The 17,061-nt window shown below is 40.7% G+C and overlaps 1 protein-coding gene across 1 annotated transcript in view; it reads left to right on the forward strand.

The window, feature by feature from the left end:
• The window catches only part of adck1 (aarF domain containing kinase 1), a 78,295-nt gene that overhangs the window by 26,868 nt on the left and 34,366 nt on the right, over positions 1–17,061 (forward strand). The window contains exon 4 of the mRNA XM_037747113.1: positions 10,092–10,295. Within this exon, the coding sequence (XP_037603041.1) occupies positions 10,092–10,295 (204 nt within the window). The remainder of the gene's footprint in view (positions 1–10,091; positions 10,296–17,061) is intronic.

Consider the following 17,061-nt stretch of genomic DNA (forward strand, 5'->3'; position numbering starts at 1 on the left):
TTGTTGTATTGCTGTTGGGCTGTGTTCAAATAAATGACATTTTTAATACGCGGAGCAGCAGAGAGGGCCCCAGCTCAGCCTCGGTGTATTTAGATACCATATATTCTGTATCATTGTATTAAATGCCGGAGGATTCCTTTTGAATGGCTTCGCTGCTATAATACTTGTAGACGAGGCCTATTGACTACACGGGCTTAGATCGGCACACACATCCACACACAGCCCCCCCGACCCACCCCACCCCTCGTTCCCCCTGTGACAGGCGTCTAGATGAGCCTCAGTGAGCTGAGTAACGAGCTAATCATGAGCATCCCAATAATAAATAGGCCTTGTTCATAGTCCACTAATCCCAGTCATTTAGCCCTGGTGTGGCAGCAGAAATCAATTACAGCAGCTGGGCTCCCAGTATAGAGTCTGCTCTCTGCTGTCCAGCTGCACACAACACACTCACACCTCTGACTCCTGCTGCACAATAAGACATCATTATTTAATCTATTGTTGGATATTAACTTAAGAAACCAGAGAATTAAAAAAACATCTGAAAATCTAAATGTGTTTAACTAATGCTGAATATTATTCAGACCTATAGCACTGTGAACACAGGAAGGTCAGTTTACTTGTCTTGGTTATTACTACTTGTTTTGGTTAGTACTACTTGTTTTGGTTAGTAGTACTTGTCTTGGTTAGTACTACTTGTATTGGTTAGTACTACTTGTTTTGGTTAGTACTACTTGTCTTGGTTAATACTACTTGTTTTGGTTAGTACTACTTGTTTTGGTTAGTACTACTTGTCTTGGTTAGTACTACTTGTATTGGTTAGTACTACTTGTTTTGGTTAGTACTACTTGTCTTGGTTAATACTACTTGTTTTGGTTAGTACTACTTGTTTTGGTTAGTACTACTTGTCTTGGTTAGTACTACTTGTCTTGGTTAGTAGTACTTGTCTTGGTTAATACTACTTGTTTTGGTTAGTACTACTTGTTTTGGTTAGTACTACTTGTCTTGGTTAGTAGTACTTGTCTTGGTTAATACTACTTGTTTTGGTTAGTACTACTTGTCTTGGTTAGTAGTACTTGTCTTGGTTAGTACTACTTGTCTTGGTTAGTACTACTTGTTTTGGTTGTACTACTTGTTTTGGTTAGTACTACTTGTCTTGGTTAGTACTACTTGTCTTGGTTAGTACTACTTGTTTTGGTTAGTACTACTTGTTTTGGTTAGTACTACTTGTCTTGGTTAGTACTACTTGTTTTGGTTAGTACTACTTGTTTTGGTTAGTACTACTTGTCTTGGTTAGTACTACTTGTTTTGGTTAGTACTACTTGTTTTGGTTAGTACTACTTGTCTTGGTTAGTACTACTCCTACTAATGTCTTCTTTGGCTGTGGAGGAGCTTTGTCAAGTCTGAGAAAATAACCCTGATGGTGTCATTGTGATGTCATCAGAGTTATCATCCACAGTATAGGCTCTTGTAACCACACCCCCTTTTTGGGGAAACCAATCCCATGTCCATCATAGACGGTAACAGAGTAAACAGAAGGAGTTGAAACATGTCTCCAAACTTCTACTTTAAACAAACCGCTAACAGTGATAACGCTATGCTGAAGAGTTGCTGTGTAGTTGGTTGCACCAACAATAAATCCCAAAACACTGATTGTTCCCCTGCCATGTCCTAAAAAAGATCTAATAGAGGGGTTTTATGGCTCCAAGCTATAGACCAGACCAGACCAGCATGGCGTCATGGCTCCAAGCTATAGACCCTATAGTTCCCTCCAATCACGGTCGGGAGGCTGAGGCAGGAAAAGCCAGCACTAGGATCTGCACTGATTCATGGAGAGACCTTCGCCTGGTCAGCTAACATTACTGCCAAGCAGGTGAAATAAAGAGTGATATTGTGGTTTTAGCTGACGTGTGTCGCCTCACTGTTTTGAGCGATGCTCGTTCATGTCTATGTAGAGCGAGCGCAAGCAACAGGACGCTGACTTTCGTTGACTTAATGGCCACAGGTGTCGCTGTTAACAAGACATTTCTGATTCTTATAAACAGTCCCTTTAAGAAACCAGAGAATCAAAAAACATGAAAATCTAAATGTTTTTAACTAATGCTGAATATTATTCAGACCAGCACTGTGAACACGGGAAGGTCAGTTTACTTGTCTTCCTGTGTTCAACGTCAACGAGGGATAAGCAGCGCTACCGGGTTGGCCAAGCAATCGGCCCGCTGTAACGAGCACCACGCAAGTAGTAAAAAAATAGAAAATCAATATATGGGCCGCCACAAATACAGCATTGTATGGACAACACTGTTCTCAGTGCATGTCAAAAAGAAGTCAGCTCACTCTTTCCATCAGTATATAGTATAGCATAGTCCATCAGAGCTAGCTGGGTTAGCATCCTCGTCACACTTCATGGCTGATTTCTGGATTTTTTCCTGATCTTGTGATCACTTTACCGTTAGTTTTTCTTAGTTTATTCCTTTCCATATTCTTGACGGCAATCCTATCGAGTTTAAAGCAGTTGAATCTGGGGAATTAATCCGATTGAGTGGGTAAGAGTTCTGTCAGCCTGCTGTTGTTTACAGCGTGCCGACCTGAAGTCCAAGCAAAACCTGTTTCAGTTCACATATGGACGGGCACCTGGCCACTGTGACCCGTAGCCTTTAGTGAGGAGTTGGAATCACTGAATGAATGAAGCTAGATAAATAAACACAATCTAGTTGTGTATTTTCTGATCAGTTTGGTTGAGCTGGTTGTGTGTGTCTGCAGTGAGGATCTGTGTGGAATTGATTGAAGCATTGTGTGTGGTGTGCTGGCTCCATGGCCCCGCTTCTCCCTGCAACACTTGCACACACTCAGAGAGCACAAAGGGGAGGGGAGGAGTGATTCCTAGAAAACAATTTGCCATCTGTGCTTAATGGCATCGGAAGGCTGTCCACCGACCTGCACTACAGGGACCTGGCCCCGGGGCCAACGCTTTAATTACAAATGTAAAGAGACGGAGTTAAAAACAAAAGGAGCAAGAAGCCAAGCACTGCTTTGAAACAGTCCTCATCAAACCATAGCGTTGTTTCAAAACTGAGTAGGATATTTTTTGGATTGAAGCTGCTGATAATACAACAACTTGTTTTAAAAATGCATTCAAGTTCATCGGCCCCATTTACACTCAGTCACCTCCTTCGGCCTTCCTGACAACGTTGGATAGCTAACCCATCTCAACGTCATCTTTACCAGCTATTGTTTTCTCCTTGTGAGTCATCATGGCTAAATTTGGTTCTGGAGACGCCTACTGTAGCAGGAACTACCACTGTCTTTCTTTCTGTCTCTCTGTCTGCCTCTGCCTCTGTCTCTGTCTCTGTCTCTGTCTCTCTGTTTGTCTGTCTGTGGACAGACTTTGTCAACGCGATAGCGTCACAACCGTGTAAGATGAAGTCACACAACTTTACAGATGTGTAGTCCATCTGATCTCTGATTGCAAATACGTTTAACTACATATATTTGTGGATTTCTATTACATTTATTTAAAACAAGAAATATTTGTGTGTGCATCAGAAATATATTTGTGAACCTTATTTTTCTATGTGCAGATTTTTTTTTCATTTATATACAACGATAACTATTTTTCTGTGCATTGAAAAATATTTTTGTGAAGACAGTCAGTAATATTATATATATTTATAAAGTTTATTATTATTATTATTATTATTATTATTTTTATATAAAATCTGTAAATGAACGTTAATAAACTTTAAAATAAATAATAATAATAAACTTTTTCTTGAATTTGGCTGCACAGTATGGGTAATGACAGAGAGCGGAGGTTTAACAGGCTGAGCAATGACATTTGTAATGTAAAAAAAGAATCTCCCACCTTCATTTTAATTTATTAAATTAGCCTGTGATCTGATTCTGAAGTTCTGAATGTTAAAATGATCAGTTTAATAATGCAGAGTCTGTGTAAACCCTGAAGCGTCCGGAGCTTACCACCCCGACAGCATCAACACAGTGGCCTCAGTGACAAGAAGTCAATTTTATGCTCTACAAATGTTGGTCTGAACATGACCTTATCGTAGACCCATGAAGGTGCCTCATTGACTGAGCATTCACTATCCACTTAAAGGGTGGATCCATCTGTGTTCTGCTGCGTTGTTTTTTCAAATGTTAACGCCCACTCAGCCATTAGCAGAAAGCAGTAACGTAGGTTAGCACAGTAAGCTAATTAATCAGGTTATGAATAATGCGAACGCTAGCACTAGCTGCGTCAACGTTAGCTGTGCTAAGTTTGGAAATAACTGAAAGGGTTAGTTTTTGAAATGGAGTTGTATGTATATACTCCCATGTTCTGAGAGGTAAAATGACTGTTTTTATGAATGGAGTCTGGTGGCTGTGAAGAGAACGATACAACGGCTTCAGTCCCCCGTCAGAAAGGGCTGTCTGACGGCGAGGTAAATGGGACCTTTACTCTTTTGGTAACTGGTGATTTGACTTTTGACAGTCTTGTCCATACACATTCCAACAGTATCTGATAGTGGATTAGTTGTTTATGTGCGCTACATGCTTGTTGGTCTGGTCTTGGAAGTCTTGGAACTGAGGTTTACACATACACACTGGAGTCATCTAGACGTCTTCAATGTAGTCAAGCGTTGGGGCACATTTTGGATTTTATAATCTCACACAATATGCAAACCAGAAGAGAACACACAGAACAACTTGTGTTTGGATAAAAGAAGGCAGACATTGAGCCAGTGAAGTACACTGTCATTTCATTATTATATATAGAGGCAGATGATTGGAGCTCTTGTCTGGTCTTTATTCATTCAGTCAGAACTTGACCTTCATCAAGACCAGTTAGCATCACTGGTCCTGGCTGCTCATGCTGCTCTGCTTAGTGCAGGGTTCTTGGAGGGGAGTGGGGGGGCTCTGTGCAGCCAACTTACTGGTAAATAGCAATTTAGCAATGTACAGTAGCAACTAGGGATGTGACAGTGAGGAAATAATAATAATAATAAACACCGGTGTTACCGATTACACCGGACATTTTACAAGAAAAGATGACGGCCAATATGTGTAGCGCGCTGACTCTGATCTTTACCGTCAGGTGGCCGTGTGTCTGGCCTCTCTCCGGTCCAGTGCTCAGAGCACAGACCCCATACACAGTAAGGCTGGAAATATACTTGCTTTTGACTACACGTTCGTGTCATGGATGTATTAAGAGAACTGGATATAGCGTTGGAGGCGTTGGGGCCTCGTTCATTCCTATGAAAGTTGCTTGGTGGCACATGAAGCCAAAATGGCTCGACTTCCGCCTGGAAAAAGTACCCGGAACATATTGGGAACATGGAACATGCGCAGTAGCGTCCGCTCGGTCACATGACTCGGTCACGGGGTCCCAACGTCATGCCGTCGTCACAGCTTTTAGGACCTAATGATTTAAATAAGGACTATTAGAGTGTTCGTACTGGGGAGTTGATTCACCTAAAAAAAAAATATCCGCTGAGTTACAGACGTCTCTTTCCCGATGTAAGTCTATGGGAAAAAAGTATTTTTGGGTCCAATGGCATCATGTGACGGATACGGACGTTGTAGTAACGCCGCTTGGCCACTACGAAAGTTGGGATCAACGACCAGTGCTCTTCCTGGGGGCTTGGTTCGTGTTGATTTCTGAGGACGTACACAACCGACGCTCCAAACGGACGCAGTTACGCGAGGGAGCGTCGTCCGCACTCGTAGTTATAAACAAGTATATCTTTAAGGCCGGAGATGCGTTTCCCAAATGGGATTAGGGCTCGAAAATAGTCCCCCTTTGCTATTTATTTAATCCCAGATAAATGACTCTGAACCAAAGCAATGATTGAAATCAAGATGGCCGCCCCTCTGGAAGGCCTGCACATCCGACGTAGTATGTTGTTGAACTGCCTCTTTACACATTTCTCATCCACTTTGTTCACACACAATTCTAAAAGCTGAACTATAGACGGACATTTTAGCATGACAAGTAACCAAAAGAAACTGCTGCAGATGAAAATGTGATCCAGTTATAGTTCCTTCTTTCCTTCCTTCCCATCTTCCATCTTTTCTCCTTCCTTCACTCATCCCCCACGTTCCTTTCCTCTCCCCCCTCTTCCTCCCTGCTTTATCTTTCTCCTGTCTTTCTAGCCTTCGCTCCCTTATTCTTTCACCCTCTCTCAACAACACGCCACCCTCCAAGACACACACACACACACACACACACACACACACACAAACACACACACACACACACTCACTCACACACACACACACACACACACACACACTCACTCACACACACACACACACACACACAGCCCTCCAGTGTTTTATTTACTGTCCTTGCCAACTGTGTGAGGAGGATGAGTGTTAGAGATACCCAGAGGCATTCTGCACTGAGCTCCTGTCTCCGTGTTGTACCACAAATTAACCCGTGTGTCTAATTCTCCAGCGCTCCGTTTGATTGGACGGCGCGCGTGTGGAGATGGTGGGCGGAGGCCAGCGTAAGCCTATCCCAGAGCAGCGTAGCCCTCAGGCTGTCAGCGGAGCAGCATTGCCATGGTGATGTCATCCTCAAGCTGTGAGCCCGCCTTCCGTCGGACAAAGCGTACTGATTACCGGTAGAGAGAGGAGGGAGAGGAGTGATGATGAAGGTGATGATTAGGCTGCGAGCCCGTGGGCCATCTCATAGCACGCAGAAAGGCTCCGACGTGACCTCATGCGATCTGGCCGTTTGAAGGCCGAGGCGGTTGGTTTGAATTGAAATCACTGATTTGTTGGTGATCATTATTGATAAGGATACAGTACTCCAACACGCCTTTCATTATTCACGATCACTATCACTATCAGACTGACACTATAAACCATTCAACTGGCTGAACAAGGATAAGCAGCTTAGTTTCTTTCTGTTTCATGTCTTTCAAACAGATTAGTTTTAACAATCTAATAATAATAATATTTTTCATACATTTTTCATTTAATCTCATCAGGATGAAGCAGAGAGGCCTTGTCCTTTCTAAGTCTGGTGTGCTTGTAACTATCTATGTAGACAGTGTTATAATATAATAATATAATATAATATTGTATCGTCCACTTGTGATGATAAGGTGCAATGTTTTTATCAAGATGCACTATTAACTCTTGGGCGTCCATGCAGCTAAGTAAATATGGCAAATGTACACAAAATCACATAAAACACACTTGATGTACATTACTTTACAAAAAAAAACTAACAACTTTAACTTCAGCATGTTTTCAGATTAAGAGTTAAAATGTATGAGAAATGTTTGAAATTATTTTGCCTTTTTTTTTTAAAGACTTTTGTTCACTTTCATATTTTTTTTCTAAAAAATATCAAGAAGGAAAAAGGCTTTGGATAAAATGACCATCAGTGCTGAATTTCTGTTTTTACAAAAGACAATGAAGGCCTTAGGAAATTGTCTATTATCAGATATCAGATTGGAAGGAATGAGGAGTCATTATTATTATTACATCAACCTGAGAAGAGGCCCAAAATTGTAAGATTTGTTCGAATTTTCGATTCGGACATTTTTCTCAGATTTAATTTTTTTTATTCCCAGCATTGTGAGATGGTCAGTGTATCTTTTGGTCATTCGATTTTCCTTTCACAAATGGATATTAAAATACAAAAAAGGAACGGTTATTTGATTTTCGTTTTAAAATCCCAAAATTAAAATTGAAATACAAGGCATTTTCCTTTATCAGGGTCAAAAAGGGATGAACCAAACTTTAAAAAACGGGTTGATTTTAATTTTCTATTCTTAAAAACAACAAATATAATCACTAGAAAACAGAAACGAAAAAAATGCCCGGAAGTTGCGTAAGAGAGGCATACATCCATGGAATGAGGAAGGTGCTGTGTATGAGAGAAAAAACAAGTACGGTGTTGCTGTGTAACTGAAGGTGATGTGGACATGGATCAGTGCATATTTTTTCGAAACAATAAAAGAGTGTGTCTCACAGAAAAAGACACGACTGCAGAAGAATAAACTTCCGTAAAGTTGGAAAGATATTGACAGATTCGAACTTCCCGGATCAATAACTCATAAACGAAACGTTGTTAAAACACAAACGAGGGCTTTTTCTAACCGTAGTGAGGTAGACAACTTCGAGCTGGACACGTAACATTGATCTCTATGTGCAGCTGTGAGACGAGCGGTCAGGGACCGTCTACGAAGTGCAACGCTGAAAAGAGATGCAATAAAAATATTCATATATTTTTCCCAATACAAAATCACCAAAATAATGCAAAAACATATTTTTCCAAACTAAATGTTGTAGTATTATCCGAAAGAGGCCATTTATGTGTGAAGTAATTTTGATTGTAGTACACTGCATACATCTGAAGTTATTGAATTTTTTTGTGAATGACCAAAAGATACACTGACTTGAGATTATAACAATTAATAGTCTCAGATGTTTCTTTTTCCCCCCTATGTGGCCCTAACGAAAAAACAAAAACCCATTGTGTTGTTTTAATTATCCTCCAAATATTAGGATCGCCTTAGTTTGTTTAGTTTTGGTTTAAGAGCTTTATAACGTAGGTTTTACTATAAAAGTGGGGTAGGAATTCAACCCCGAAATCTAATTTGTATAAATAATATCTGTGCATTTTTTGTGTGATAAACCACTTGAACTGTTCTACCAATTCTGCATTAAAGCTTATTTATTCCGTCCCCTGTTCCACCCGGTCAGACATGAGGAGAAAAAGGCTCATCTGGTAATCTCTGGCGACTTGTTCCCGCCACTGCTTTGTCATCATTGCCCAGATGACACTCATGTCAAACGGTCCAGTGGGAGCCTGCCTTGTGTGTGTGCGAGTGTGCGTGTGTGTGTGTGTAGTTGGGGTTACAGAGGTTAAGGGGAGCTAATTTCACGGCTTTTTATTTGTACTGGTCTCAGGAGATGTGCTCTCTATAAGCATTATCGCTTCCAGCTGGTTGTAATGGGACAGACGGGATGGGGCCACCACACACACACACACACACACACACACACACACACACACACACACACACACACACACACACACACCATCAAGGGCCCTTAATCATAATAGTGTGTCATTTGATGATGTTCCTCTCATACGTATATTGTGTTGTGTTAGTATTGTAGTTGTGCTTTTGTTCAACTTTGCAATACTTTTGTACTATAACATGGAATATTTTTATTTTTATTTTATTTTTATTTTTTTTATATTTATATTTATATTTATATTTATATTTATTTTAAAATAAAATAAATTTAAATAAATTTAAATATATTTATATTCATTTTATATTTATATTTATTTTAAAATAAAATTAATTCAAATAAATATAAATAATATTTATATTTATTTTATTTTTATTATTAAATTTCTTGTCTCTCATTGATTTTTTTTTTTTTTTACTGATCCCTATGTTAATACTTCAGCATACAAAGGGATTTTAGACAGTAGTGTCCCTTTTCCCTCTCCAGGCCTCAGCAGCCACCAGCGGTCTGCTGGACCACACACTGGACCCACACATTACTTTTCTTTTGATTTCACTTCCTTAGTGCTGAAACACAAGTTATACAGGAAATCATGAACTCTCTGAAGGATTCACTTCCAGCAGCCAGTAATGTCCCCAGACTGGCTGCTGGAAGGACTACAGAAGAGTGTGAGCCGTCTAATCATCATTTCAGATCTGTGTTATATTAGAATAAGGGAACAATTGTGTTCATGTAAGAGAAAGCAGTGTTGACCGTAGACCAGAGGAGAACTCAAGCTCTCAGAGTTGTAGTACACACATCCATCGTTGATCTTCTCCCTGTTCTGTTCAGTCTCAGATCTCTGCTGCTGTGTGAGATTAGTCACTACAAATGACCTCTGGAGAGGGCTGTGTCAGATTGCAAGGAAACATACTCTAAGAGACTCTAATTGGCTCCATCCTCAGGTCCAAATATTCAAATTGCATAATGAGATATCTCCTTCATGCACTCGTGCTTCCAAGAGAAGAAAACATATTGATTTTCCCCTCAGTCCTCGACACTTTGTCTGCTTTTTTTCTGACGTGTTGTTTGTCTTCTCTGTTCCATCACATGTTTAGGTGCATCTGCGGTCAGCGGAGCGTCTTCGAGACTTGTGCTGTGCCAACCGGGGTACTTTCATCAAGGTGGGCCAGCACCTCGGCGCTCTGGGCTACCTGCTGCCTGAGGAGTACACATCCACGCTGCAGGTGCTCCACAGCCAAGCTCCTCAAAGCAGCATAGAGGAGATCCAGCAGGTCATCAGAGAAGACCTCAGAAAGGAGGTACGTTCAAATAGACTGTCCCTGTCTCTGTAACGGTTACGGGTGGCTTTCTGTTGGTATTCAGGTGATTCTACAGTTGTTCCGGTTTACTAATATTTTTTGGACTGTATTAGACCAAAGAAATTACATGTATGAATTTAGAAAATGGCCGTAGTTCCCCTTTAATGCTGAATATGCTTTAGTTTCCCTCCAGCATATACAGCATCAATCAACATCTACTTTAATCTAACTAATAATCTCACATTACAAGAAAAGGACATGTTTGGTTAAATCGGCCTGATGTTTTATTAGGTTGAGTTGTTGTTAGAAGTGAAGGTGCTCAAATCCCAACAATTGCTCTCAGAGGTTTTTACTAATTAAATGCTATAGGGACTTAAACTCATCAGTAGAATAGTCAAAGTTAATACTCATTCATGCAGAGCCAAGACAAAACATATGCTGTAATGTTAAATGGATTTATTGAACTCATTTATCTGAGTATTTCTTTGGGTTTGTAGTTGGATGGTTTGATTTGGATTGTGGTTTATGGCAGGCAGATAAAGCAGAAGTGGGTATGTCTGACATTCTGTCCTCGTTTCATTTCATAACCAAGCCGTACTCCTGATGCAGCTGTTAATGCTGCTGTTAATGCCGAGCGCCGACTTTGCTTTCAGACTAGTTGTTATGACAGCCTTTTAGAGCCTGCTGGAGGCAACTGTTCTGTCATTCTCAGATACACAACATTGGTCTTCTCCCTCTACCGCACACTCCTCAGTGTGTGTGTGTGTGTGTGTGTGCGTGCGTGCGTGTGTGTGGATACTTAGTTGAGTGCATTACATCAGCAAATCCAGGAACATATTGCTCCCTGCATACCATAGACCCATATAGGCCAATCCATATATGCTGTCAGGGATGTTGCTGTGCGGTACATACCTGGAACATACCTAGAACATACCTTTGACATACCTGGAACATACGTAGAACATACCTAGAACATACGTAGAACATACCTGGAACATACCTGCTACATACCTGGAACATACCTGCTACTTACCTAGAACATACCTGGAACATACCTGCTACATACCTAGAACATACCTGGAACATACCTGCTACATACCTGGAACATACCTAGAACATACCTGGAAAATACCTGGAACATACCTGCTACATAGCTGGAACATACCTGGAACATACCTAGAACATACCTGGAACATACCTGGAACATACCTGGAACATACCTAGAACATACCTGCTGCATACCTGCTACATACCTAGAACATACCTGGAACATACCTGCTACATACCTAGAACATACCTGCTACATACCTAGAACATACCTGGAACATACCTGCTACATACCTAGAACATACCTGGAACATACCTGGAACATACCTGCTGCATACCTGGAACATACCTAGAACATACCTGGAATATACCTGATACATACCTTGAATAAACCTGGAACATACCTGGAATATACCTAGAACATACTTGCTACATAACTGGAACATACCTAGAACATACCTGCTACATACCTGGAACATTTCTAGAACATACCTGGAACATACCTAGAACATACCTGGAACATTCCTAGAACATTCCTAGAACATACCTAGAACATACCTGGAACATTCCTAGAACATACCTGCTACATACCTAGAACATACCTGGAACATAGGTAGAACATACCTGGAACATACCTAGCCAGGTATCCGGTGTGTTCTAGTGTTCAATCACTCAATATGTAGAGATATTGTTTTGTGGCAATATTTGATTTTTATATGACGGCACTAGAATGAAGTTCATCTGTGTGTTGTTAGGGACGCATGTCTGGTTATTAGCAAATATTAAAGATAATTATTAATATCAATTAATATAAATATATTTCTATTAATAAATTATCACTATCTATGAATAATAACGGGACACCAAATGATGTCGGTGCAGTAGCTCAAAAAGGCTTTCAAATGGCTATCAGAAGTAATTATCAAACTAATTATTAATTATATTGAATAATATGATTTAATTTACATTAAGTCAACTCGCAGGGCACCATCCTTCTTAACAAAGAGAAAATGATACCCAATTAATGTAGTCTCATACTAAACTATCAATATGGAACTCGGATTAATAATTAAAGTAATAACTATAACCAGAAATCACCACTTCAATCACTAGTAAGTTGAAGGATTTTGTAGGTTGGCAGCATTTACTCTTATGCAACATTAAACAGGCCAGCATGTATATTTCACAAGCATTCATTTACAAGATAATGAAGGTCAAAAATTACTAGGGCTGTCAATCAATTCAAATATTTAATCGCAATTAATCGCATGATTGTCCATAGTTAATCACGATTAATCACATTTTTTTTATCTGTTCAAAATGTACCTTAAAAGGGATGCTTTATGCTTTATGCAAATGTATGTCTATATTTATTATTGGAAATCAATTAACAACACAGAACTATGACACATATTGTCCAGAAACCCTCACAGGTACTGCATTTAGCATAAAACAATATGCTCCAATCATAACATGGCAAACTGCAGCCCAACAGGTAACAACAGCTGTCAGTGTGTCAGTGTGCTGACTTGACTATGACTTGCCCCCAAAACTGCATGTGATTATCATAAAGTGGGCATGTCTGTAAAGGGGAGACTTGTGGGTACCCATAGAACCCATTTTCATTCACATATCTGGAGGTCAGAGGTCAAGGGACCCCTTTGAAAATGGACATTTGACAGTTGACATGACAGGCCTACAAGCAGCATCCGGTATTATCCAGACAAGCCTTGGTGATGAAGATAGAAACAACACACACTGAAGGGAAGTTCGGCAATAATGGAAAGCATACATGATCTTTCCTCTCATATAAAACAATTAGTAACCAGTGGGATGTGCTAATAAGATGAATATGAGCTGCAATTGCAGTCAAATTGCTCCCCTGTAATTCATTCAGCCACTTCTATAGAATTTTCTCTTCTTTCTTCTTCTTTATCTTCTTTTAATGATGGTGTTCATTCAGTTTGATTTCTTCCTGTATCTGTGTGGGATGTCATCATCCTTGAAGAGACGGTGAATGAATGAGCCCCTGGTCCCTTTAGGAGCTGCATGAGAAGAAGTGACACTGATGAGCAGAGTCAGGGGAGCAGCCTTCTTTTGTAACACGTGCATGCATTCTCACGTCTGTTGGATATTCTCACACAAGCGGTGAGTAGTGCCGTGCTGTTTTTTTAGCACCATTTGTGGTGTCATGCATTCCCACTGTGCATGGATTTGGAGAGCTTTGCCTTAGTTCTGGCTGTCATCTCCCCTCTACAGTGAAAGTGCTGAAAGGCCAGCTTGTGCAATATGTCGTTTTCACCAATATCCGTTTCTAATCTGTTTCCAGGCTGAATATTACACTTAGTTGGTGCTGAGGCATAACATAACAAAAAAAAAAACACGAGTGCATCATGGGTACTTGGGGTTAAGGCAGGGTGGCATGAGTGGAGGGACATCTGTGGACATGGAGATTCAGGAAGTGGCAGTACGTTAACTGACATCATCCACACTGAGCCAACATGGAGCCTTTCCGCTGATGCTCTTATGTTTAGTAACGACATTGGTCAGACTGGATTATCCTGCTTAAACTATTCACCTTGTTTTATTCATATTTTGAGGCATTGGGATTATTTAATTTACTCTTCATGTTAGCATAATCTTTTCAAACTTTTCTTTATTAATGAGGAGTACTTCAATATAACAATATCACACAGGATGGATGGGCAAACCCACAGAAATACATTAGGAGTAGAACGGACATTAAACTTTGCCATTGTCATTTGACGAGGGCAAAAGTAAATGGCGATTGTTGGTGGTTGTTATGGTGATGACACATAAAGTGGGGCCATAAAGTGTGTCACACTCACTAGTTTGAGAACTATGAAGCAATTAATCCAACAATCCTCAACGCACCTACATACATAAACCGACAGATGTCAATGAAAAATAAATTAGTAATAATGATGATAATAATAATAATAATAATTCCACAAATAAAAATAAAACAAATAAATAAATGAGTAGATTAAATGATGGAGTAAAACAAGTAAAAAAAAATTAAATAAAAAATAATACAAATAATGAAATAATGATAACTACGCCTATAAATCTAGACTTCTAGTGTATAGTATGACTAGTGTACACCGGGACACACCAACCTGTATACACACATATATACAGATATTAACAATATTAACAATATTAACAAAACCAAAGCACCGATGTCATCTGAGTGGATAAGTAGTTAGATAACCAAACAGAACTGATATGGGGTCAGTAGGCAGGCATGGCACCCAGGACATCGTAGCACCATTAAAAGGTCATAGAGGGCTGGATGCATTAGGTGTAGGCTCAGAATGTATCATTACGGTGCACTTTCGTCAGTAAGCAACCTGTCAATATAGCTGATCAGCGGTTGCCAGCTGGAGTAGAATCTGTCCAAGGAGCCTCTCATAGTGAACTTAATCGTTTCATATGTCAGGAAAAGACGAGACATCACATAACCAGGATTTAAATGAAGGGAGTAGGGGGGATTTCCAGAGCAGGAGGATTCTCCTATACGAGGAAGTAGGGAGATGAAAGCGATCACGTTTTTTTGGGATATTAGTTGGGAAGTTGTCCTCAGCAGATCTTCCAGAGATGGTGTGATATTGCACTGTAGCACTTCAGATACTGCATGAAAGATTGATTCCCAAAACCCTAATAATTTGGGATACAACCAGGACATGTGTGTTAAATCGCATGGGGATGGCGGACACCTACCGCATTTGTCATCTGCGTCTGGGTAAATTTTGGAGAGCTTAGCCCTGCTATAGTGCTCTCTATGGAGCACCTTAAATTGAATCAGACTAAGCCGAGCGCAGGAGGACGAAGAATGAACTGCTTCTAAAGCTTCTCTCCTGAATTCTTCAGATAGTGTGGTCTGTAGCTTACTTTGATTCTTTCCATGACGGATTTATTTGCTGGATGCAAAAGTTCATATAGGAAGGAGACTTCCATCCCTCTTTCAAAGTGTCAAACCAGCGTAGGTGATTGTTGGAACAGTGGGAAGTCTAACCAAGGCGGTTTTGATGAGTGTGTTTGATGATAATTGAGGTCAAATTCCTGTTGTCTGACTGGAGTCTTTTGGCTTTGAGGAGAGCATATTAATTGTATGTTTTGTACGTTAATAGATTATAATAATTGTCCAAATCTCTCTTGATTTTATTTATGATATATTCACTTCAACACAGCATCGCGCCGGAAAAGGGGTGAAAATCGGCGCGTCCACCCGGGTGTCATGTTTCCATCACTGCCGATCGTAGCTGGAACCAATAAATACCTGTGACTACTGCAGAGACATTTGTCCCGCTAATGAAAAGCCAATTGACAAAAGCCAGGTGTTAGTGGATTTATTGTCCCGTGGGAAAGGGACTCTAGAAACACAGGCAAGTGGAAAACACAAGGGAAATTGCAGGGGTTAGTTAAGTTAGCAGTAAAGGTTTGTCTAGTATTAGGCTGTTTCAACTAAATGGTAAATGGACTGCATTTATATAAAGTCTTTCTACCGTACCAGACAAAGCGCTTTATCATTTGCCTCTCATTCACTCATTCACTCATTCATTCACACATTCATGCACAGATGGTGGCAGAGCTGCCCATCAGGAGCAACCTGTGGTTCAGTGTCTCGCTCAAGGAAGCTTGGACATGCAGACGGTAGGAGCTGGGAATCAAACCACCAACCTTGTGATTAAAAGGAGCCACAGCTGCCCCCTAAAGGCCCAGTTCCCTCTGCGGTAGAATTAAATGAAACTGTTTGAGAATGTACAGTGTGTATAGACACACAGATTCAGACCCTCCGAGCCTTATATTGAGACAGTCGGACAGGGATGTTAGAGTGGAGACTTTGATTTCCTCTCCTCAGTGAAGCAATCTCTCTCATTTATTCTCCTCTGTGCTGTAATGATTTATGTGTCTTCATCCAGCTGGGGCCATGGCTGGCCGCCAGCAACCAAAATGGCCACCTTGCCGCGCCGACACAGACGCCGATGTGTTGCCATCTAACTGTGAGGCCTCAGGGGCCGTTTTATTTGTGCCATAACTCATTTCGAGGAACGTATGTCACTGCGGGTCTGCCTTCTGGGAGCGTGGCCCACGCGCATACATTACCATGTTTATTAACTCCACAGCTGAGATTAACATAAGCAGTGACTGGGTGGGAAGAGAGTGTTTGAACCAGAGGCTACCAGAGTCCGGGCACTGGGGACACAACCAGGACTACAAACGTTGCAAACATGACAGAGCTTGACCGTTAATTTGTTTAACAGTATCTAAAAGTTATCTTAATTTAAAAAAAAAATGTTTAAACTTCACTAGGATTCCTCAGATTTCACGCTGCTGCGTAGAGCGACAAGCCCACCTGAGAAATGACATGTTTCCTTAACCCACGAAAGCACCCTCGGCGTGTCAGATCCCATTGGATGCTCGTCGTCGTAGTAGGTAGACACCGGTGGGTGCAGACAATTTCATTCCATTTAGCATATTTGCATAATGAATAACTCAGCTGTTCCCACACAGGATCCCGTGCTGCTTGCATAATTTATCATCTGACGGCATCTTCTACGGGGCTCATGTTCAGCCTCTACCTGATGGGCCAACATCGTGTTCAAATTAGCCTCTTTTTATGTTTCACTAGGTACAAACAGCAGGGGAATTCCCCCCATGGTACAGTTTGAAGTTTGAATAGGAAGCCAAAGCC

The sequence above is a fragment of the Sebastes umbrosus genome, chromosome 16 (genome assembly GCF_015220745.1).
Source record: "Sebastes umbrosus isolate fSebUmb1 chromosome 16, fSebUmb1.pri, whole genome shotgun sequence".
NCBI lineage: Eukaryota > Metazoa > Chordata > Actinopteri > Perciformes > Sebastidae > Sebastes > Sebastes umbrosus.